The sequence below is a fragment of the Anopheles ziemanni genome, chromosome 2 (genome assembly GCF_943734765.1).
Source record: "Anopheles ziemanni chromosome 2, idAnoZiCoDA_A2_x.2, whole genome shotgun sequence".
NCBI classification, from domain to species: Eukaryota; Metazoa; Arthropoda; class Insecta; order Diptera; family Culicidae; genus Anopheles; species Anopheles ziemanni.
In genome coordinates, this window is record NC_080705.1 from 29,956,679 (window position 1) to 29,982,216 (window position 25,538).

General features: G+C 46.0%; 2 protein-coding genes across 2 annotated transcripts; one reads left to right on the forward strand and one right to left on the reverse strand.

Moving 5' to 3' along the window:
• Positions 1-14,131: 14,131 nt before the first annotated feature.
• LOC131293352 (centrosome-associated protein 350-like) lies at positions 14,132-21,615 on the forward strand. Its single transcript, XM_058321431.1, has 4 exons — positions 14,132-17,657; positions 17,721-17,947; positions 18,070-18,390; positions 18,461-21,615. Exons 1-4 carry the CDS (start codon positions 14,208-14,210, stop codon positions 21,339-21,341), a joined length of 6,879 nt encoding a protein of 2,292 aa, XP_058177414.1. The 5' UTR covers positions 14,132-14,207; the 3' UTR covers positions 21,342-21,615.
• Positions 21,616-23,035: 1,420 nt separating this feature from the next.
• LOC131281581 (putative SERF-like protein) lies at positions 23,036-24,402 on the reverse strand. Its single transcript, XM_058310924.1, has 3 exons — positions 24,266-24,402; positions 23,419-23,521; positions 23,036-23,112 (listed from the first exon to the last, which is right to left on the reverse strand). Exons 1-3 carry the CDS (start codon positions 24,270-24,272, stop codon positions 23,040-23,042), a joined length of 183 nt encoding a protein of 60 aa, XP_058166907.1. The 5' UTR covers positions 24,273-24,402; the 3' UTR covers positions 23,036-23,039.
• Between the last annotated feature and the right edge of the window lie 1,136 nt (positions 24,403-25,538).

Here is a 25,538-nt window from a genome sequence, read left to right on the forward strand (position 1 = left end):
CCGCTGAGCAAAGCATACGTAACGCTTAACGCGATCATACTCGCCGTTACTAAATCAATCCCACCGGGTGAAACCCACGCGGCCGAAAATTGATACACATGACATGAAATATCACACCTGAGACATGTGCCGATGTTTCCCATAACCTTAGTCCGGGAGGTCACGCGAAGGAAAAGCCTCCACCGCGGCAGGAAGGATTGTGTAGGCCGCGCCGTTTGACAAATGTATCGGCAGCCGGCCTCACGAACCTCAATCGAGCCGATTAGATCTCGTGCGCGCATTTTCCGCGCGCCAGTTCTGGTTCGTTTGTGATCCCGAAAAGCCGCCCTGCGTACGCTACATTGCGCGCTCCTCCTTGCCAGTGCCACGATAAGAGGAAAATTGGAGATGGAGACACATGCAACGAAACTGTGAACCAGACCGTCGAGTCGAGTTGTGCGAGTTGCGCCGCCGATTCGGTGCGTGCATGCTGTTGGCATACGCATGTTATGCAAATGCACTACCAAGTTGTTCGACCAAGAGGCGGCTTCCATCGGTTCGAAACGAGCCGGTTTGTTTTGGATGGTACGTTGCTGCAGCATTATGGGTTTCTTCAAGTGGAGTGGATGCATTTCACAAAGCTCCACAAATGTGATTGATGTTCATCAGTTTTGTTCCATATCATGATGTTAAAACAAATTTCAAAATAACGTTTTTCTACGTTTTTAATTTTCATCTCAAACAAATTAAAAACTGCATGCATGGAAAATAGGATACTTATCTACTACTTCAAACTATTGGAAACCTGTAATGGGTTTCTGCACGCCACGAAACACTACCACAGCTACATAGCTGCCTTTACCGATGCCGACGTTATCCTGGCACGTCCATTCCCTGCGGTACTTAGTATCAGCTCGCTGTCGCTGTCGGATTTGCGGCGGCATTGCGCAATCGGATCTGGATGACCCTAATTGGGGTTGACATTAGAATGTCGGTCGGCAGCGGAGTGCCGCGAGGAGAACGAAAAACAACAAATTAACGCAACCTAAACCAACCGGGAAACGCATTAGAAGCGCTGCCGCAATCGTGCACTATTGAAAACGCGCAGTGTCACGAAATCCCAAAGTGCACCGTCTCTAGCTGCAAAGGATGGTGGAATTTTCCGGTAGTTTGTTTTTATTTTGTGGTGCAAGTAAGTGATTAAAAGTCCATATGTTGCGGGGAAACTAATCCGAAGCGGCTTGGGAGAAAGAAATAAAAAGACCGAATGTAGCGTGCATTGTAGGGATTTAATCGTTGAGTAGGGTTCTGGAGCAAAACCTCCTTACGACGAGCCCTTTGGCACGCGTGACCCATTGGCACCCGGTACGCATTCTTCTCGTCGCTGCCGATTGGTCAACATTACAACCCGACCGCCGTGGAAACTTCAAACAGCGCCAACTCGATTGCAGCAAGTGTAAGGTATTTGTTTCTTGTTTTCGTCTACCTTTTTTTTATTTCTATTTGTCGAACAAAACCTGACGTGTGTCGCCCTTCCCCGCCTGGTAGAAAAAAGGGCGCCTGCCTGAGCGAATGCTCGAAATGCATCATTGCACCCAAATGCATGCGCCCGCTCAATCGAACTCCCTCGGCCATTCCGCAGGAGGGGATCGTGGGGCAAGGGAGGGAGGGAGGGACGGAGGGGTGAGAAATTGGCAGCCACCGATAGGGAGAGTGAAATTGTATAATCGACTGTGCATGCATGTATGGTTTGCCGTGCGTGCTTTTCTTCTTTTCTTTTCCGTCCACCCGTGCACAGATGCAACATGAGACGATCGCGCGATCGCTGTCCAAAAGAGATCGTGGACCACGGAATAGTCGCGGAAGGGATGGGTGGAAGCGAAGCGGAGAATGAAAGAAATGTGGGATCGATCGCTCGGGAGGGTGGTTTTGTTTTCCCTCCCATCCACCCCCCTCGGCGGACCCCGATACCAATTCGTGCGTTACTACCAATCTCTCCCGAGGGCCGCGTGTGCCTTTTTATTTTTTTTGTCCCTACACATTGCCCAAGTGCACCGAAAAATTATGCAATTCTCCCAGCAGTTGCCACCTGATCGAGCGCATTCGGTGCATTCTTCATAGGTTGAGCTTTCGCTCCCAGCTTTCCACGGGCACTATTGCCGTTGGAAGCAGAACCAAATGCCCCGAACAGGGGTGGGCAAAGAAAGAACGTGCATAAGTAAACAAATCCATCGCAACGAAACGAACGCCAACGGTTACGCCCGCGGGTGCCGGGTGAGATGCACCACGTTTCGTTTCGTTTGAATAGTTTTTCAAAATGCGGTTAATTAAGCGCGCGAACGAAATGCCGAAACGATGCGAAAATGGGCGATGGTTCGATGCAACGAACACGATGCGTGGTTGCCTTTTTTAATTTCGCTTCCTTTAGCTGCATCTGCATCAGCCCGTTACCCGTTTCGTCTTGCTCCCTTGGATCTGGGTGAATGCTTTCTAGCAATTTTCTACAGTTTTCTCCCCTCTTTCTCTACCCCTGCACCAATATTGACGGGTCGATCTTCAATCGGTACATAATGGAAAATTATTTAAATATTTAAATTTAAATTATTTAAATATATTTTACCATGCTTCGCGATCTCCATTACGCCTCAATGGAGATGTAGGGCGTCGATTTTTCTTACATTATAATTTTTCATAATTGATATAATTGATACTGCATTCCTTACTGAGAACAACATGATTTAAATTTTGTTATGCAATGATTTTTTTCAAACTTGAGTTTTTTTTTAATTCGTATTTGTGACTGCTTTGCCACTAGAATATATTTTAATAGGGAAACATATCGAACCAAATCATTTTTATATATTTTTTACTTTTTTTATGCATTTTACTTGCCTAAAAACATACAAAACCCTTGTTTAAAGATATTTGGACAACAAAAATGAAAATCATTCCAATCGATTCTAAATGTCAATATTACGAATTTGTTCTCACTCAGAACAAATAGAATGTAATCTTAATGAACGCTCTAAGTTCAGCTCACACATTCGAACCAGAATTTATGTCATAGGCCATTAAGTGGGTTCCCTGTAATGGCTAAATCATTTCAATTTGAATGTTTTATAGCATCGCCATTGCCATTAAATTGGGAAAAAATATGTTCTGAGTAGTAAAAATAGGCATTCTTAGCAAACTGGTTTCGAACGGAAATATTCCCAGTCCTGTGTACGTTCGTTTGCACTGGGCATTAACATTTATCCCCATTGGCCAGTTTCCAATGGGTAATGGTATCCTGCTCCAGGTTCTAGCCAAGGCTTTTAAAGAAATGAACAGAAACAAATCAACTGCAACCCACGGTGGCCACAAACAAAAGAACGTCTCTTGGATTACCTTGGAGCTTACTTTGGGGGTTCGAAAGCTTGCAACGATCAACATCGATCCCCTTCCCAAGGGACCACATAAGACGCTAAGGGAAGGCACAAACTGGTCCACGATGAAGAATGTTTCGAGGACAAGCGACGAGTCCTAGAACGAAGCAGACTAGCAACAGGAAGCAACAGGGGAAAACCGAGAACACGGCAGCAGCGAAGAAGGTTACCCGTCGTTGCCATGTTAAGTAAAACCGCGACCTGCCAGGACCAAGAACAAGGCCGGTTGGCCTTGTTTGACTGTCAAGGACCAAGGAAAACCTCTGACAAAAAATAAAGGCTCGTCGAAGTCCTCATCGCTTGCGAATGTCGACCAAACCGGACCGACGGGAAGATATGTTCTCGAGCGTTCTAGAATAAAATGCCAAGCCATGAGAAGCTTGAAAATAACCAGAGGAACAGAAATGAAACATGGAAAACGGTGGCATTCAAAGCGATCTGTAGAAAAATGTGGATTTACAGCTGCTTGTCCTGGGACCTTTTTGATCTGGAGCACCTTGGCAATCCTTTTGTTTTCCTGTCTTATTGCATCAGGTTATATAACTTATGTGAAACCTGAAGAAGGTTATAAATGCTTCCTGATGTTTTTTAAAACGAAAGGAGGATTTAATTACGCGAAACATAAATAGCACCAGAATCCAGAAGAAAATACGTTACAAATTCATTACCTTTATTATTGTTTTTGTTTATGTTTCTATGCATTTTCGATGGTGTTTCCTTCGTTCTGTTCATAGAAATCGAAAGTAATATTACTATAAGAAAGCATTTAAGAAATGACACTTGCTTGCTACCGGGTTAGAATAATAAATCACAAATAAATGCGTTTTGTTGTTCAATGGCTGATAAAAACGATAGTTAACAATGCATCCAAGTAGCTAATGCTCGATAAGCGCTTTCCTTGCCATCGAGACCACTTTCCAAAGCGATAAAAGCAAGTCGATCACCGGAGGAAAACTCATCGCTTTTTTATGAAACCAATCGAGGCCTGCTTGAAAATCGTTTCGTAAACCACAATTCCGCACACTAATCAGCCCGATTCGAATGGAACCGAGTGAGACAAAAACAATACACACACACACAAACAACAATCAAATCAAATCAATAAAATTAAATGTAGCTTTTCTCCTACGCCACGGCCATCGTAAATACCGCAGCTAATCTCTTTACAATCGATTTTATTTCGCCCATTTTCAAACCGTCCAATCCGATGGCACCATCTCGTCGAAAGAGACCGGTGATTTCTTCAGTTACCGGTATGTTTTTGGAAGCAAACGGGGAAAACCCGTTGCCACCAAGCCGCCCGGTGATCGATCGTAACGCAACGTATGATGATACGTTGAAATAAATCTCTGCCTCTCCGGTGGAAATGTGGAGCTACCCCGACGGCAACGAAGCTGCGGAGGAGAAGCAGAAAAATAGATGGTGGAAGCTCGTGGTGGAGAAAAATGGAATCGCCCCGCAAAAGAAGGTAATTCGTCTACGAACGAACGAACCAAAGTGACAAACGACACGCAACGAAACAATAGGAAGAAAGCACCGTAGCAGGATTGAAAAAGAGGGTGGAAGAGGGAAGGCAAAAGGAGGTGGTGCATTTTCGCGCGTCGGCTCACGTGGCATAAATCTTGTACCACTCTAATTTATGCGATAAAGCCCATTCGTGGGGTGAAAATAAACTAATTCCAAATGGTAATCCTGCGCGCCCGCGTTGCCTCGCCGCATCGGAAAGCGGAATATCGAGCGGATCGAATATTTATGACACTTCCTCCTTGTGTTTGCTTCGCCCCACCGAACCTCCATCACTTACCGTTAGGGGAGTCCATTTTGAGTTTTCCTTCGATACACACTTAACTACCGAACACCTGTCGGGATCGGTCGAACTGGATCAGACAGCATTGGACAGCTTGATCCTCCCTCGGGCAACAACTTCGATCGGTGGCGATCTTTGGTTGCCTCCAAGAAGCGGACATTTAAAGCTCACTCCGCACACTCGCACACACGCACACCAACCTTGGGCACCCGAATCGATGGTCCATCTAAATTGAAACTCTTATCGAACATTTTCTCACGCCACTTTGGAACACATCCTACTTCCTGTTCGCGTCGGATCGCGTGAGTGGTGGCGAAGGGTAGTCCGAAAACAAAACGTCCCACGACCGAAAACAACACTCACCGGGCCGGGCGAGCATTATAATCGAAACAAATTCACCAGTCATCTCGATCGATAATCGCAATCGATCGGGCCAGTCCAAACCGTTTCTTTTTTTTCCAAACCACTGAGATGTATAACGCCACTGAAAACGTCCACTGTGTGCTTTCCTTCTTTCCGTAGAGTGTTTAGACGAAATGCTTTTTCTTGCTCGTGACGTCTTGGGAAAAAAGGTTGCAAAAAGGAAAAACAGAAAGACACCGTTGGCAGCTCATTAACCAATCAAACGCCCCATACGGTACTCGGTTGGGTTGGAGATGTAAAGGCAGTGGAAAACAAAATGGAGAAACGAAAGACAGTCATAAGAATCGCACATTTATGCAGTCCGAGCGAAAGCCGCCACAAACGGGGAGCGACTGCAGCTCGTTAAACGTACCTCCTGACCGTTGCATCATACGTCCCCCGGGAGAAAGGGGAAGGCGATTAGGAAATGGTGGCGGTTTTTGTTCGTTTTTTGTTTTCCTCTCCACAGTCTCAATCACTTGAGGATATGCGCTTTTCGCACCATCCACTCCTAACCCCCCACGATTTAAGCTGGTTATCGAACCGAAAAGTTGCATGCTTTGACAGGTGTCATTGTGACAGGTAAATGTCATCCTTGCGGCTCCCAAATCTCAATGCTTTTTTGTATCTCGCCTAAGCATCTTATCAATTCAACCAGATTGAAATAATTTGTAGCGATTTTCGGCGGGGATGCAAGGAGCTGTGCCAATCGTGGGCACGGTTCAGGTGGACGGGAATTTCTAAACACCCAGGCGACGAACCCGCTTGTACGTTGAACCTGGTAGAGCATTTGTTATTTATCGAGCTGACACACTGATCTTTTGCTAACGGTTCCATTTTGGAGATGTTCACCAGACAAACGATGCTGGACCGCGACCTGGAAACAAATTGAGGTAGAAAATGTTTACTTTGCCCAGTGGAAAAAAGCACATTTTGTAAACAAACTTCTACGGAATGAAACGTTCCCCTAACATGTTTTCTATCGAAGTTTAGATGCACATGGATAAAAGTTAAGAAATATGAATAAGGTAATTCGATTGCGAAGTCACTGGTTTTGCTACTAAATTGATACATTAATGCAAATGTTTTTCGATTGAAAAATCGGATAATGATATGATGTGTTTTCTTGATCTTTCTAGATAAAATGGCATGATTCAAACGTTGTGAAATAAATTCATCTTTAAACACACTCCCAACGCAGACTTTTGATAAAGCCAGTCCCTCATTATAGTTTTATCCAAATAACCGAAAACATTAATGATAATTTTATGTTAAAACAGTCACTGCTCGGTGACAACACGACAATAAGCTCAACGACTATTTTTGCTCATATTTTGTAATCAATCTTCCAGAATTTTTCTTTCCCATCCCAAGAACCGTGGGAAAGTAACGTGTTTCTTCCGTTCAGCTTCAAGAAGCTTCTGTCCATCGGCACCAGAACGAAGCAAACATTTTCTGCCTTACAAATCCATCTAACGAGCAGACGGGTTGGAAAGAAAACCATTTGCTGTTGTTGTTCTGCTTCGCCGCAAAGTTACCGCTTTCAAATCAATCAAACATAGTTCCGTTTCGGCCTTCCGTGGCGATCGCACCGTGGCGTTGTTCACGAACAGTTCACGGGACAGTTTTATCGTGGCCCGATTCATCGTTGGCAATTTAGCACCCACCTAATGGCCCCATTGCGCTGCTTCCGCCGGACTTTTCGCGAGTGAACCTTGGGACGCGCGAAAGGTCACATAAATCATCGATCAGCCATATTGGAACCGGGGGAGAGGCCGGGGGGTGCGAGATGCGATAAGGAGCGACCTTTAACTGATGCGAAACCAAAGCTCTAAGCCACTCGAGAGTGGAGGAACCGTTTGTCGATCGATGCGTAATCCTTTAGCGTTAGTTTGTGAAAAAGATCAACGCTACTTTGGAGAATAGTTTTTACTGGATGTTCTAGAAGGGAAATTGCCTTGTAGTTCCGGGTGGAGGTTATACACAACGTTAGCAGCCATCGCTTACATTCCATTTGCATTTATTGAAGAAGAACATGCTTAACATGCCTAATGATGATGTGCCTAATGTAACCCGATACTGCTAATTAGAAGCCGGTAGCTTTTTTAACGATCCATGAAGTAGACAACAAAGGGAAACATACTAGCCATAAAAAGGCATTCCAAGATGGCACAAATAAAACGAGGATCTTGTTGTAGATCTTGCAAAGCAGTTCGTAGCTGGTAGGCCTGAACCTTCACCTTAAAATCCGAGAGTGTCACATTGAACGTAAAATCAATTAGTCGTAATTAAAGATGGCTCAATGGGTCATCAACATTCTATTAAATTAAAACAAGATATCTTTACCAGTAGGACTTTCCATCTCTCGGAAAGATAACACATCTAAGACAGCAAGACAAAAACGCCCGGAACGTTGGCGCAAACGGGGTCGTCTGGCAAAATATGGTCCATTTGCTCGCAGATGCCACCCTCCGGTATCGGTGGCACGTTAGTTATCTAACGGCTCATTAAAAACCTTAGATCCCAATAATACCCAACGGCGTTTCCCATCGTCCCACGTCGTACATCCATCATCGAAGCGATCCGCCTCGAACACCTGGACGCGGCCCCCTTTTCGGTCGCGGTTCGTAATCGATCGTGAAGATATTTCCGCGGAATTGTGGGTGAGCCATGGTGTTGTGGGGTTGAAAACAATGCACCATAAATCAAATATTCTTCTCCACCGGATCCATCATTACGCGATGATTTGGACAATTAAAGCAACTCGTGGCAGAACGAAAACAAACACAAAACTCGTTTCATCTAGTTCGATCTTGATGGGCCTCATTTTGAGAGAGGAAACCTAAAAATTACCAACTCCATGGGACGGGTTTCGTGGACGAGTTCTGTTGGCTTTGCAGATGGGGCGGGCGATAATCTTTAAATTAACTGCGTTCATAATTTATCAACGTACGCGACGTTACGATGGGGTTAGCATTTATGTGGCGATTTTTATCACCTCCGAGCATCCTCTTCCAGTGTTTGCGGCTTCGATCCGTCTCGAAATACCACGCGATGCTGTCTAATTAGACCCATTACGAAAAGGACAACGGTGTCAACCGGTTCGGTTTATTTATGGTCCGCTGGTCGATCGGAAGCAAGTACAGGTGGCAATACCTCGTACCAACAAAGTGTTCGAGCGAGGCCACGATAAGCCACGGATAAGGCCAGCACTAGAATATACCTTGTCGACAGCTCTGGGAAGCGCCGACGATCGCAACGAAGTCTGTAAAATCACGCCACTGCAAAATATGCCATTTAGGATGTTATTTCGATCCGCTGGACTAACCTTCCCGTGGGGTAAAATGGCAGCAAACGTTTTTCCCTATTATTAATGATCAACTCGTCCTGAGAAGCAAGGAAAAAATCACCCCGGGAAAGTTCAAGCCTTCCCGCAGAATCTGTGTGGTCATAGAGAAGTTTTTGTTATACTAGAGGGAGTGGAACTTCGGATTTCGTTGGCTCCCACGCTTCCTAAATTTTTGGATCGTTGAACTATTAACATCACGAACAGTTTGACCGTTGGGCTTGATTTACTGAATTTTAAAATTTGTACCCGTCCTCGGGGTTGACTTGTCTAAACCTCTATATTACCCTACAATTAGTACTTTAGGTCAGGGATGGAATTTGCTATCCTGTCAATCAAAAAATTGTGTCAAAATGAAAAAAAACAACACATTTTTATTTGGTCTATCCCCGTGTTCAACACGTTTCTCAATTATACATCATGATAATGTATTATCAGTTTTCAAATCGCCTAAAACATCAACAAGTCGATCAGAACCGATGAAAAATTCATAAATTCAATGACATTTTGTTTGTTATGCTTAAACGTTGCATTAATCTTTCCTCTGGCAGGAAAACAAACAACTTTATCGGCAAGGAAACGACAAAACACAAATAGCATCCATTAAAATTGCTGAACCACTGCGAATTAAAACATTCCGATAGACACTTTATGTTATTTTTCCTCCACAACGGTGGGTACCCTCGAGCTAAAACAAAATACAACAATCGGTGCAGGAGATCGGCAAGGACTTACGATGGGAAAGGCATCCGCGAAGCCCCTCTACGGTTAACCTTGCGCTCTATACTCTAGCATGCCTTTTTTTTATTTTCCTCTTTCTTAAGGTATCCGAATTTCTCGCCCACCCCACCAAACGTGACCCCCAAGGTTCCGAGTACCTACCCCCGAGCGGGGTAGGGGTTACTTTTCCGGCACCCAAAAATGGCGACTCCACCCAACAATCCGGAGCGAAAATTGCGTGCGTTCGGGCGGGAAACGGGTACGTTTTTATTTATTTATTTTTTTTTTTTTGCCCGGTGGGACTAGCTTGAAAGAATTCACTTTCCGAAAACCCATGCTGCACGGAACCAGCAATGGTTTCGGTCAGAGTTGTAACGGCTAGTACCCGTACAACACGCCCCGCCAAGCTCGTTTCATAACGAGCCAGCGAGTGATCACACTGGAGCGAGCGAATGAAAGTGAACCGGCAGCGAAATAAAATCAGAACAGCATAATTTATGCTGCCCATTGCCGCGGTCGAGGCTGGGAAAATAGCATCCGAAGGCTGGTGTGAAGTTGACGGGCGAGACATTGAGCACGAGCGTTACTTGGCGGGGAAGGGATTTTAAAACAAAGATAGCATGGAGTCGAGCTTTAGCTGGGGTTTTCGCTTCGCGCCTTAAATTTGATAGACTTGAGTTTCCCTTTAACTGATCGCATACAAGGTCTACCGAAACATAAGAAAATGATTTTTCAAATAGTAAAACATAGTTTACCACTACTCCAGGAATGCTTGCGCACAATTAAAGCCACATGTTTCATCTTGCAAGAGTGTTCGATTCTCTCTCAAGGACACAGAACTATATCTGGTGCATCGGAACATGGCCGCTCCATGAAGCTGGCGGCGCAATAAAAACGTCCCTTCAACAGGCGGTGCTGACTACAACACTAAAATCCCATCTTATTAATTATCGACTTATGTGGTGATGGTTTTTCGGATCGTTCATAATTCGTTGATTAGCTCGCACCGCTCGTGTCGGCTTCGCACTCGGAGGCGCAGTGTCGGTCCGTGCGACACCGGCCATCATTAGACACCGATAGGCAGCGCTTTAATTAAAATGCAATTTTGCATTTAAAACGGTAACCATTTTCTTCTGCGGCGGGCGAGAATCGTGCTCAATTTTGTCGTCGAGTGACATGTTGAGGTCAGCCAGAGACAGAGAAGGGCCGCAATGGTACGGCTTCGTTGCAACTAAGTGGAGAACTCGGTTTTATTTTTATTGCTTCCGTTCTGCCCTGGAAAGCCCTGCCGTGGTTGGATATCGGCGGCCCAGAACATTGGTTTCCAGGGTAAGGGCAGTGGTTTTGTGACCCACCAGGAACACACGTCTTGTAAATAGTAGCGAGTTTATACCTAAGCTCATTTTAAAACGGAAAACCATGTTTCACTTAACACATTCGACTTTGGAATGGTTAACAAAACCTGCCACATTGTTATTACGTCATGTCCCGTTAAAAATACGATGGATATTTATTATTTCTTTTCGTTTAGCTCAACTATCGAATGTTTTGATGTATATTAGATATATAAAACTGTTTAAGGTTTCATTGAGACGATTAACTTGATCATTGATTCATAATCGAATTATTATGATGGATTACTCCAATTCAATATTGACAATATTTCTATAGAAAACAAGATAATTACCAACGCGACTTAATGACTGCTTTGCAAATTATATAAAAACAATGTTGTGATCTTGTGACGAATTCTACGAAAAATTGGTTTATGTTTATAAGGATTGACCCAAACCGTTCATGTTGAGAACGGTGCTTTTTATAAGCTCGAAGTCCCCTCGAAGGCGCCCACACAGTCCGCGCAACCATTAACCTTCTCCGGAAAATCTGAAAAGTGATGCAAGTTGTCTCATCAGCACGTGCTTGAGAAATATCAGACAAAAGTAGAATCAATGCGCACGTTAGGAACAAATAACTCTTGACCACTTCTCCTGACAAAACAAACGTTTCAACTGCGCCCGGATGGGGTTGACATTAAACGAAGGCAACGACATCTCGGGTATGCGATTAGCGTCCCTTGCCGAAAACGAAGGCTTCAACTACAAAGAGTGTAAGTACTACTGAGAAGAATCGTTCGACCCTGACCGGGGATAATTTAATTCATTTTTTGTTTTGCTACTCTCCGCCCGTGACAAGACATCCGATCGTCACGCAGATCAGTGCCCAGTTGCCGGCAACCCCGGTTTGACCGTTGCAGGCGAATTGAAGCCAACCGGTGACACAATGGACAATTGGTGCCGCAAATAAGTGGGTCACGCAGAGATGCGATAGGTGACCTATTCCTTCCGAAAACTCACTGAGCCCAGCGGCGCTAACTAGGCCACCATAGTAGCATAGCCTGTCCGATTTGGGGCTGATGCCGGGCAGGGGGGTTAAGAGAAATGGATCGCGTCGTTCCTCCCGACCAGATTGCAGCAAAATTCGCATTTTGCGCATAATGAAGATAGTACGTGACCGGCTGGGATTGATCCTTTCTGTCAGTTCGTGCGCTCGAGCTGCCAGGCGTGATCGGGTGCCATTTTGCCGGCGCGACACAAATCATTCACGTCCGATCAGTGACCGTTCGGGTGGGCACACGTGACACCAGAGCGGGGGGAGTTGGGGTACGGTGGAAGACAGATGGAATGACATTTTGTTCGCCGAAGGAACCTGTCCATATAGTTCAGCCGGGGACGTTGGCGTCGCAATATGGCGCTAGCCGTTGACGGACCCCGACGACCAGTTGTTGACATGGTATCGATGTTCGATGACAAGCTTTGGCAAGGGCTGTCCAAGTGCACCGAACGTCGAATGCAGCGCACACATGAACTTGTGATGCAGTGCGTGCTACGGCGGAAGCTGTAGTAATTAGTAGCAAAAACAGCCAGCCGTCGATCGACCTCTCCGAGCGTCCGAACGGCGCCCGAGCACGCGACCGTATGGTGAACGAAAATTAGACGTTTGCGGGCATGGCTGGCGAAAATGTGGCGAAACGGATCGCAGGCGAGTGAAAAGTAATGCTCAATACTAATTATCGAAGAGATTCGTCCCGGGCCCAAGTGCGCAAGAAGAGGGCATGAAGGAAGGGGTCCCGCTGGCCATGCACTTATATTTCTCAATCTTCCCTCGCTAATCTTTATGATAAACCAAACCAGACCCACCGTTTGTTACTCTCTAATCTTGAGCTAGTTTGTCGAGCGACTGCGTTTCTAGGGCAGCTTTGACGAGCTGTTTAACGCTCTGTATTGTGAAACCGATTTGCGATGGTGCACGGGAAATCGCCAACAGCTGTCAGATTGAATAAGCCCATTGATTCTGTAATCTCAAAATCTTTTTGGATTGTGCAAAACGGCGACACGTACCAAGAAGGGTTTTTCTTAATGCTGAGTTTGTAATTAAAAACCAAGTTCTGTGATCTGCCCTGAACCGAGGCAAATTATCCAAAGTGAAACACGATTTGGCAATTTAAATGCATTCTCATAGAATATTGGATTAGGGATCAAGCACGTGTTAACCACCATATGTAAGAATCCACAAATTTTAGTTCTTCGTAGGCCAGGAGTAGAGGGTTAAGAATCTGCTTAGAGAATTCGTGCAACCTGAATGTTCAAATCTGCAGTTTTAAAAATGTAACTAAACTGGAAAAAATACTTCGGAGTAAATATAAAAGTTCAAAAACGATTATCAAAACGATCGATCGATTCCACGATCGGTACGTTACGAATCGGTTCGCAAACGGTTGTTTAAAAAGTATCGCGTTACGATGCGTTACCAAAAACCGTTTTGGAGTCGGCATGTAACGTTAACTTGATGTAGCTTGTGCAAGTAGTGATGGGGAAATCGAACTTTGTCTAAAAAAGATTTCATTGAGTCTCAAACTAAATTTAAAAAAAATGAAATCATTCAAAATGTTCTATACACTTCCAATCCAGTCCATACAGCGTTCGAAATTGATTTAAATTGCATCAAAACAGATTTAGCTCTTTCGAATCAAATCGAGTCCCAATCCGATCCGACCGGTCAAGAGAGCGAATCTTCGAATCTTCGAATCTTCCGAATCCCGATTCTGCCAACACTTAACGACCAAAATTCCAAACAGAACAACATAACGCGCTGTTTGTGGTGTTTTTCATAAAACTGTAACAAAAGTGATTGAAGTTGTAGATTTACACCATTTTTCTTTGAAAAAATTATCTGTGTGTGTACAACAGTATGTTGTATATGGCGAAATAAACGAGTTAGCGACTAGACATTAGAAAAAACGTTGAAACAACTGCTTTAAATGAGGTCCAAACATCGCCACGACGCCACTACGGACAACGACCTTTTAACATAAGGCCGGGAAAACATGGAAACAGTGAAAAACAAGAAAAATCGCAAGATTTCTTTTATGATGTTGCTCTAAGCTTCGTTTTGCTTATAGCTAGGCCCAAAGTCCTTAATTTCCATTGCTAAGAATTTCTTGAGGTCAACACAACTGCCCAACTGCACAATGGATGCCGCAATGGAAGATCGTGATTCGGCGACGTACTCCATCGAATCGGAGCCCAGCCAACCAACTAGTGGCAAGAACATTTCAATAGATGATGTTATCCTTCCAACAGTACGGCGGAGCGCGATACAAATAGTCTCCCAACCGATCTCACCTCGCCGGCAGTTGAAAAAACCGTCCACTGCTAGTGCCACCGGAACCATGCAGATCACGAAGTTGGTGCTGAAAACTCCACCCGGCAGCCCGAAACGTCAACCTAAGGTCCCCGGGATCATCATAAGATCGATCCAAACCGTAGGCGGCCCGGGATTGATCGGTTGCGTTGACCATCAGGATCATGCTACGGTCAAACAAAAGCCCAGTGTACTGATGGACAATGGACAAAATGTTCACGATGAAACTGTTCCCTATCGGATCGTCCCGATCGTCGACCCGAAGTCCATTCGGAAGGATTTCGAAGCACGCCGCGCAGAACGCGAACGATCGAGTAACGAATTTCAGGATTTTCTGCGGGAAAGCTTCAAGGAAAATAAAACACCTCCGTCCACTCCACCACCTCCACCGGTTCTTGCCACAAGTAAAGCGGTTGAAATTACCCACAATAGTGCAATGACAAGTTCGGGTTCTGAAAGTAAATCACATGTGCATAATGTGACAAAATCGTCTTGCGTAAAACCTGATCCAATGGAAGTGGTTCCCCAGATAAATCCTCCAGCTAAAGAAGATCAATCAGTGCAGCAACCCTTGAATGTATCACCACCGGTCCCAGCTGCCCGTCGTTCGTTACTCGTAGCAACGGAAATCCCACCAGATGTTGTTCAAAAGCCAGCTACATTGGCACTGGCCGATATATCAAAGGAACCAGTAATTTTTATACCACCACCGTTACCTGAAAACTTAGAATCTCAAGCAAACGTCGAACCGATGGAACCACCCCGAAAAAGTGTCCCCATTCGGCAGAGAAAGCAATTGGTGTCGAAAAGCGTACAAAATGCTCGTACGCGATCGCAATCCTGCGCACCGAAGGTAGAAGAATGCGCTCGCAAGGACACTGCTCCAAGTGAGCATCAACGCACACGTCCATCGACTGCAAGGCCTGCGGTGACAAACTTGCGCAAGTTTTCCTCTACGCCTTCGCTCAAACTGATTAAACATCCAGCTGCTGATGGTACGAAACAGAATAATCCTCTTAAACCTTTAAACTCAGCCTCTGACGGTCCAGTTCATGCTCCACGGAAACCACAACGTTCGATCGTAAATACCCCTTCCGGGCCCGCGTCAACGAGTTCCGACAAGCTGCCGTCAACAGTGGGGTCAAAAATTGGAATTCTCCGTAAACCGGATGATCTGGCGCTGGAAGATATCGTTCCGTTCAGTCCCCTGAAGCGTGACTCTCTTTCACAGCCTTCTTCGGTGAAACTGAAACCCACACAGCAAGGTCCGTCCTCGTCAATGGTCAATGCACAGTTGATAGTTATTAATGCCGAAAAGTACGATGATCAATCGATTGCCGAAGCGGAAAAGGAGCTGAAACTGGACGTGCCGAATGTATCACTTGTACCGAGTAGTGCCGCTTCACAAATTCCTGACAAACTTCCGGTAGCAAACCCAGTTGAAGATCATGCGCCAGAACCGATAAAAACGATTCCATCCTGGTTAAAGCAATCACTACGACAACCTGACCCGTATCCGTTCATAGTGGCGGTACGGAAGAAACTAGAAGCCGTCCGCAACGTCCGCGACGAAGAAGGAGACAATAAGAGAACTGCGGAAGTCCAAGGAAAAGACACCAACGTCGAGACACCGATTCGTAACGCAAAGAGTCACACCTACTTGGATGCAATTGAAAGTGTTCCGTTCATTAGGAAGGCAGAGCAACCGAATAATAAAGCGGTGGTTCCGTCGAGGCAACGCCAGGCGAGCGATGTCGTTATGGATGGATCTATAATCATGACGAACATCTCATCGTACGCCTCGTCCAATACCACGTCAGAGATAAGCTCCATCAAGTCGGACATTCCACCTCCAATGCCTCCACTGCTTTGTAGTACGAGAGTTGAGGTACCGAATCAAATCACCATTAAATCGCTGTCCCCAAGGGCCGCAAGCAGTGGTCCAATAAGTCCCCTTTCGGTCGAACGAATATCGCAGATGAATATAGCAAATCCACAACCAACTGCCTCCAGGTTACCACGTCCAATCGATCGGGAGAGAGAGGCTGATAGTTCGATACAACACGGAAGCCGAAAGAATGAATCACTGGCGTCTCCTCGAATTAATTCTGCGAACAACAATCGTGTATCCGAGCCGAACGATCGGTCGCTGAAGGAACTGGAATATCAGCGTTTGCTGGAATCGTTCAATCGAAGCCTTACGCATGTCATCGAAGTTAATCAGCAGTTGTATTCCGCCCTCAAGAATGTCCCGGCACCCGCAGCCGTACCGCAGGAGATATTAAGAATTCGCGACGAGATGACACAAACTTCGCAGCCAGTGATGGTGATTCCAAAAGAGGCAGTCCAAGAAGCACAAAATCCAAGGGACCAAGTGCCTAAACTTATCGAACCGGCTGCTTCCAGAGCTGGTGGTAGTACGACAACCGCTTCGAATTACAGCGATGATTTCGAGCACCAAAGCCAAACGGTGGATGCTCCCGGAACGCCCGAACGAAAAGCGTCCCTGCATTCCGTCGGATCGCCTGCGACCTCTTCGACAGAATCTTCCGGCTCATCTTCTTCGTCATCGTCGTCCGATCATGGAAGCTCCAGCGAAAGCAGCGAATCCAGAACCAGTGACAATAGCTCATCCTCATCGGCGTCCTCTTCGTCCAATGAAGGCATTGGACCGCATAACGCCCAGTCGGAACGGCATCATCAGATGGCAGACCAAGCGAGCACCACAGGCGAGAGAAAGAAAACGCGTACGGCGAGTAACACCACCACGGCACACTCGAGTGATTTCGATTCCCGATCGTTTAGCCTTTCGGATTCGCACAACAACACCAGGAACAACCATCCGCCGATGCCGGATGAATATCTCCCATCGTTCGAGGAGAGTCTGCGTCGTAGCAAACAAGCGCCAGTCAGCGACGAGTTGGACAAACGGCATCCTCGGGCACAAGAAACTTCCCGAGATGGCACCAGCACCATTAGCGAGCGTATCGATCGAACTAACGAAGAACGATCGTTTAGCTTGAGGCACTCGGAGGAGGCCAACGATTTGCCGGTGAAAGCGGCATCGTTACCCCTGGCCACTGACACTGATGACACTAGCTTCGACAGGAGCACGCTCAAGGGTGAATCCGGTAGCAAAGGACAATGCACTAATGCGGCCGACACAACCATCAACAGCGAACTGCTGGCGGCCATGTTCAACCGTACGGACTTGGAAGTCTCCATCCTTTCGGCGACCGTTTCGGAAACGAATCTTAGCTACTCTTCGATCGGAATGGTAAGGAAAGCGCGTAGTGCTGCCTAAATCAAGTTGCAAAGATCTCATTTTGGTCTATTTCAGTTCGATCAAATGATTAACGGTGAAAAAAGTCGCGAAGAACAGCTCGTATCACGTGTGCAAGCGAAACAGAAAGCCCTACTGAACCGTGCCAAGGGCCAACTAGCCTGGTTGGAGCTGCAGAAGCAACGGTACCGCGAGAAAGGCATGACAGAGCACATTTCGGCTATCAAGAAGAAGCAACGGGCGATACTGTTGCGCCTCGAGAAGGATCGGGCCGAGTTGAACCGGTAAGTGATCCGAGTTGAACCGGGAACAACACAACAAAACAAATTGGCCTATGGCCCTTTATATGAATTTTAATGATATTTTAGTAAACCATCCTACATTAACCTTTCCAATTTGTCTATAGAACAATTAAAAACTCCACCGACTCTTCAGCGACGACCACTGCCAGAACGCCGCTGACGGCGAAAAATGTTGATAGCAAGCTTAGTTCCTACTGTTCCTCGCCGACGGGCAACACGGTCGGATCGCTAACACTTCGTAAAACGTCTAGCAGCATCCGTTCGGGACATCGCCAACCACGTACGCCGGAAACTCCACACCATCAGCGGCAACGTAGAACAGTTGCTGGTTCGACCGTTACCGCCACGACAACGACAACGACAAGTAACTCCATACAAATTGCTATCCGTGGCCGCGAGTTAGAACCGAACGATCGGTTGGAAGAGTAAGGATCGCGATCGTTTGGAAGGGAGGATTTAAATAATGATAGAAAACTCCATTTTGATCCATTTTAGCATTCTCCTCCGCCGGGAAGCGGAACTACGCAAACGCAAAGAGCACGTGCAGCGTTTGCTCCAATGGCATCGAAAGTTGGAGCGCGAAGAAGAGGAACTACTGGCGGTAGAAGGTAAACTGTTGGCTTACAACAGTCGCAAGCTGGAGGAAAACACCGCAGCCCCGAAAGCCGACGATCCGACAATTGAGGCCCGGGTACGAAGCATTGAGCGAAGTCTTAAAACGCTTCAAAGTATCCCTGCGTCGGTGTCCGGAGGCGCGAGCGTCAATGGAAGCATCGAGCACGGCGACGAAGGTGTGGAGGAAGTGGTTAAAATGGGTGGCAGCAAGCTCAATCGGCTCTGGTACCGGCTGACCGGCATCAAGGAGCAGCGGTACGAACCGGGTCGAAACTATCCAATCACCCGGCCACACCTGGAAGCACTATACGAGCAGGCGAAGCGATGCGTCCTGGAAGGCTTCCAGCGCAACGAAGGGCGGCTAGAGGAGGGCCTGTTCGAGCAGTCGATCGGAGCAGGAGAGATGCGGAGTAATAGTGAACTCGGGGAAACGAACACAACGACGATGAGCGCAGAAAGCGTAGTCGGAGGAAGTTTATCCCAGCACACCATGATCGAGAGTGAGAAAACAGTGCCTACTGTGGAGGAACGGAAGGAAACACCTGATGGGGCGGTTGACATGGAAACCCAGCAAATCAGCGAACCATCGGAGCAGGAGGAATCGAGTAAAACGGACCCCTTGGAACTACACGGAGGCAACGATGACCGTGGTTACATGCTCCTATCTTCGACCGTTGTCAACGGGTGGTCACCGGAGAGTAGAAGAAGTATCGAATCGGTCGAGTTTCATACACTCGAAGAAACGGGTACTCATTCACAGTCCATTCCGGAAGCTACTACTTCGATTGAGGAGGAACCCCCGGGTAGAAGTGAAAGCTACTCTATGACGTTCGAGGAACACTCGGTCATCGGTCGCTCCAACGATCCTGACGCTTCCGACGGTCCTGGACTGGTGGTGGGCGAAGAGTCCCAACCGATGATTGAGGACATGTCCCTACCGTCAGCGTTGCTCAATAATACCTCTGGTTGGCTTAACGAAACGGAAGAGACGGCTTCCAGCAGTAGCTGCGAGAGTAGTATAACGGTGGAACTTTCGGTTCCTTTGGTTGAGCGAAAGGATGGGGACGAGGGAAGTAGCGCGAAGAACATCAAGGAGGAAATCATTGCTAGCGACGGAAGTGACTCTATTGTGCAATCACTTGAGGAAGCAAGCGATAGCACCGGAGCGACCGTCACACCAACATCGATGTCCGTCGAAGCGATTGATGAGAACATTCCTAAGGTTCACGAGGAGAATGTCGACGCGAGTGATGGCAAAGGCAATCAGAAGGAAAGTATGGGCGAAATGATGATTTCCCCCGTGGAACAGCCAACCGTGGATGATACGGAAGACGTTGGAAGCGACTTTGAGGTGGAAGAAGAGGACATCTTTCAGCTGAGATCTTCCCGCGTATCTTCCCGAACCGATTCGCCGAGTTCTTGCGCTTCCGAGCTGGAGAAGCGACTAGCCACGCTTCAAGATGAGCTAGAGGAGCTGAGCGAAACGTTCGAGCGGACACCGTTGATGAAGTCCCCCACAATGCCCAAAACAAAACCGGAACGAACAACAAGCACCTCCGAGGATGAGACGAACACGTTCGTGGACGAAGGATCGTCCGTGTCGGGAACGAAAGAAAAGGAATCCAGCTCATCGGTGGCCGTTGTTGTGGCAAACCTGACCACCACCCTTACCCCAGTGGATCCACCGAGCGTAGTCAAAATGGAAGTTAAGGTCCTTCCCAAGGCATCGTCCTCTTTTGTTGATGGATCGATGGGAATCCCTTCCGCGTCGGCGGTCACGAGCAACCGAGATTATCCTGCTGTCTCACCGCACCAAGGGTACACCCCAACAGCGGGCGAAGCTCCACTATCTCCTCCGGCCGTGGTGCGCATGCCGGACATCATAAACGAGGCGGAAGTGTTGCGCCGTCAGCAGCTCCAGATCGAGCAGGAAATAAAAGAGCTCGAACAGCAGGTGGGCTTTTTCCGGGAGATCCCCAACAAACCGCCTCCTCCGTACATTCCTCCGGCCAACGGGAGCCCACTGGCGCTGCTCTTCCCGACTGAGGCGCGGATCAACGAACTGATCGATGGTCGTGTCGAGGAATTGCACCGCGATCGCATTCCTCCAGAACGGCTACGTTCCGATCATGTCACTAACGTGTACGAAAAGTTGATCCTCGACATGTGCAAGGAGCTTTACCGGGAGCTGCGACCGGCCGACCCAACCGTTTCCTTCCGCACGATCACCCACGATAAGCGGCCGCTCGTTTTCTACAACCCACCCGATGCCCTCCGCTGCATGAAGGACTACCTGCGGGCGAAAGTCCGACGCATACTGAACGAAGAACAATTGGCCCTTCAGCAACAGCATCAGCATCAGCACCATCAACATCAGCAACTTCTCCTCCATCATCACCAGCTCCAGCAGCAGCAGCAGCAGCAGCAACAGCAGCCACAACAACCGCACGTACAGCTGCAGCAGCATCATCAACTGCTGCACCATTGCGCCACGATGCCATTCCTGTTCGCGAACGGTGGAAATGCGAGCCGACGGAAGCGCGATCAGGTCGACGAAATTCTCGCCCAAGAGATGCACGATGATGACGCACGCTGGACCAACTTCGATCGGGAGGAGATCGAGGTGAAGGATCGCATCACGGACGTGCTGCTGAAATCGCTGCTCACCGAGGCACTGCACGACATGGCCGAAGCGTACCGATGCAAGGCAAAGGGGGGAGGTAAAGTGATGGCCGTGGTGCCACAGGAGAGTGCCATGTGAACAAACCCAGAACAATGTACTTAACGGGACAGGAGCACGACGGAACAATCGTATGTGATAGCAAGTATAAATTGTGTGCATTAGGATATTTTTTCCACTTTTGTAGTGTTATTGTGAGATTACGTTTAAACAAGTTGCATTTACTTTGACTGAGAATTAGTGAGAATTTTAACGATTTTTTGTTACGCGCAGCGTTCGCGTACCAGCGCACACTTTGCTCAATTTTCCATATGATTGTTATCAGCTTTTACTGCGCTTAACTAAAATTCACAGCTGGAAAATAAAGAAAATCGCCCTCACTACGGGGAGGGGAAAGCAAACAAAACATAATCGTTTGGGTGTTTGATTGATCAGAGCTAAAATCACGTCACTGTTTCGGTTTTTCAAATGTTACATCATGGTTGTGTATTTGCATACTTTTTTTTATAACTCGCACTATCCACTTTTACAGTACACTTTTCGCATCAATCAAGTTCTTCTATACATTTGCTGCGTCCTGGGTGGCGGATGCTGGAACCTGAGAGCTCCAAAACGCACACGCGGTAAAGTTTTCTCGACATTTTTGTCGCATTCCGGCATTCTTCCCCCCGTCCTACTAGCACAAGCTTGAGGCAGATTTCTGTGTTTAATTAAGTATAATCATTATTAAAAGAAAGAAAGGTGTAGCTAGAGCGATTTTAAAATTTAACTTAACTATAACTTTTACTTGTACGCTCCCGTTTTTTCAACGCAGAACCACCTGCCATCTACCACCCCTTCCGTTGCCGGTACAACATCCAGCACCTTTTCCCTCTCTCTTCGAATGCCCCAAATGCATTGCAACTTAATCATTGTGTCTTCAGTTCCGGGTTCCGATTTTACAACTGATTGAGATGTTCCGTTTTTCGGTTTATGGAGAAATGGCATCAGGGTTACGAGAGACGAACTGTGTTTTCATATTTATATGAAACAGCAAATCATAGAACATCCCCTAAAACGGAACTAGCATCAATCGTAATAACGTTCACCAACATCTGTGTCTTCAAATCGCGTTCTGCCCCAACTTGCTGCTTGATCAACTCTATTTGTCTCGCTTCGTAAATTTAACAATACTTCTTTCCTTTCAACGTCAACTGCATGACTATTTGCTGCTAACTGTGTTCGATAAAGATTCACATTGACCACATGTCCATGTTTCGTGGTTTATGCTCACCTGTATCTAAATTATCTTGACCATGATAAAGCCAAAGCACGCCGTTTTTCATACCTAACTGCTAGCTATTACATATTGTATGTGTAATTGTTAGTTTGTGTTATTGCTATTTGCTTGGCGGAGAATCCGTTTATTCCTACGCACGGTAACGGATCAACTGAACAACAATAGAACATGGCGTTTTGTCATCGCTAGCATTGCATACCGTTCAAAATAAGAATTTCAATGATTTAGCGCACCGGAAACGAACAGAGGGCGTTCAGGTAAATTTTACCATATTTGTTAATAATCGAACAGATGAATCTCAAACGTGACCCAATTGTGCTGTCATCTGTACGTAAGAGGATGCATTATCTTTCCTTTTCTTGCATTACAGTAAGGTGGGCGATCGATTACGTTGGGAGCTGACGGGAATTGTTGCTGGCATGCGAGCCAAGATTCCAGTTGGGATTGAAACGAGGGGTGATGGTGGTGGTGGTTGTGGTAGGCGTTACCTGCTACGTTCATTAACTCTGGATCGCTTGTCCACCGGCCGCTTGTTCTTTTTTCATCTGTTTTTGTCGCATAATATCGGCATCACTGTAAGTGGAAGAGAAGATCCCAGCGTTAGATATATTAAAAAGGACAAGTGCTGCGCTACGATGTTGCAATTAACTTGTAGTAATATTTTTAGTCCGTAGCACCTTTCCTGCAACGTTGGTGCCACGAAACATTTTCCGTAAGCCACCACTTGTCCTGTCTATAATGTTGAATGTTCTTCGTTCATTCTTATCGACATCGAACCAATTGCAATTAACAGAAACGATAAATTGATGTTCGTCGGGCGATAAGGAACTGTAACTTATAAGAAAAAAAAGGAAAAACAAGCAGTGTCCGTTTACGTACCGCTGTTTTCGCTGTTCGTGGGTCAGCCCATCCTCCCGTTGCTTCGGTTTGTCCGAGTTCTTTTTCTGGTTCTTCGCGCGGGCGAGTTCACGCTGGTTTCCTCCTAAAAACATGAAAAAGAAACACATCGTTTTAATATCGCAGACCAAACCGAGAGTGAAAGTACGCACGGTAGGCAATTGTTTTGAGGATTTTGTTGTAAACAAACGCGTCAGCCAACTCCGTAAAAACATCCATGAATATGCTTAAGTAAGTCGTTAAGAAGGGGAAAAAGGCAAAGGTGCGCACACCGGGTAGATTTCCAAGACAGAAATGCATCTTTTCCTAGCGCTTGTTTTCTTCGCTGTTGTTGTTGTTGTTGTCAACAAATCCAAAAACAAATCAACGCTACTGAAATAGCATCGAACCTACTAGAAAACTTGCTTTCGACAAAATCCATGATGAACCAACGAAAAAAGACAACTTATCTATAGCTATATATAGTGGAAATTAAATTTCGAATAACATTAGCGATTGGCGTCAAGCGTATCTTTTGGTTTACTTTCTCGCTGCTTTGGCTGCTGTGATCAATTCCGGTTTGTTGTTTTTGTGTTTTGTGAACAGAGCATCTTTTCGACTGCTTGTCACTACTATCAAACGACAGGCGGTGAATACATCATCTGCGACTACGAAGACGATGGCCTCAATAAATGATGAGCACATCAATTACGTAGCATCTCGAAAGGATGGATGCGGCAGCTCCGACACATTCCTAGAGCATGCACTTTTTCACTGCATCGATTTAATATACAACTAGGCCTATAATTAATGCTGCTAGTGGAATTCCACAGTATTGTTGCCTACTTACGGGTCATTTTCTATTTCGAGATGAGTAAGAATACGCCAAAAACAACTCAGGATGTTCACAAGCTTCCGCTCCTCGAAGCACCAACTAGGTCACACGGGGATTTGACGACGTAGAAATCTTCGCTTCTTCCGGAAACGGAACACACAACGCTTATCTGACGGTTTGCAGTTTTATGAAGTCCCTAGTCGAGAGAATGATGTACAATTCGGTAATTGCCACAACGACGATTTTGTGACCCGTAAGCGACGGACGAAAAAACTGAACTTGTACAGTCGCAGCGACAGCTCTGTTTTTGATGCTTCTAGAAAACTCTGCCAATTGACACAACACCTAGTGTTGGCACAATCGGGATTCGGATTCGCAGATCCGGATCTTAGAATGGATTTGATTCGGGGGATTCAATTTCCCATCACTACACAACACTACCACCGTTCCTTTGTTTCCAAGAACTGAACCTAGATAGATTCACCAAAATGGAACGATAGGTTCACAATGGGGAACTCGTGATAACTTTACGAATTTTAAATAACGGAAACATTTTTGACACGTGTTACATTTTATGATAAAGATAATGCATTTATTTCGGTTTAATTTTTGATTTTGAAAAAAAGGATACACCACACTTGTTTTAACGTGTCCCAATTTACAGCTAGGAGACGCGCTCATTTTATTAAAAACAGATATAAAGAAATGAAATCAATTTGCAGAACAACACGTCTTGCTGCCGGGTTCATGCGATCGTTGTGCGAACGTTATCGTATTTACAAACCGATAGTGAAATGATTTCACAATTATTCCGTATACTTTATTTTTGATTTAGTACCTTTATTATTTCTCCCACACATTCTATGCTGCTTCCGTTAAAACAGTGTAACTACTACAAGAAACAAACATACGAAACGCAACGATGGAAACATAAATGATTTGGTTGATTTCGTATTTCTTTTTTTCGTTGGATTTAGGAAAATCCGAGTTCAAGCCAATTATATGGACGTAAGGAAATTATTTTTTTTAATTAAAAAGTGCTACCAGGATCGATAACGGTCTCTGTTTCCTTTAATGTATCACACTTTATGTTCAATAGCACTTCTGCTTCTGCGTTCTTTTCATTCAAGTCCGAAAGGATTATTTGACTAAACCTTTGATCGATTGGCAGATTTTCAGTGTCCTAGTTATCTCTAGCTGTTCAAAATTAACGAATTCCAATGAAGTGATCCTACTCAAATTGGTAAGCCAATGAATGTTTTTACCAATATATAGTTCCAATGAGTTG

Coding starts and splice junctions, on each gene's coding strand:
- LOC131293352 (XM_058321431.1), top strand. CDS start 14,208: ATGGATGCCGCAATGGAAGATCGTGATTCGGCGACGTACTCCATCGAA. Junction 17,658..17,720: donor GCTACTCTTCGATCGGAATG/GTAAGGAAAGCG, acceptor GGTCTATTTCAG/TTCGATCAAATGATTAACGG. Junction 18,391..18,460: donor CCGAACGATCGGTTGGAAGA/GTAAGGATCGCG, acceptor GATCCATTTTAG/CATTCTCCTCCGCCGGGAAG.
- LOC131281581 (XM_058310924.1), bottom strand. Junction 23,113..23,418: donor CACGAACAGCGAAAACAGCG/GTACGTAAACGG, acceptor TTCCACTTACAG/TGATGCCGATATTATGCGAC.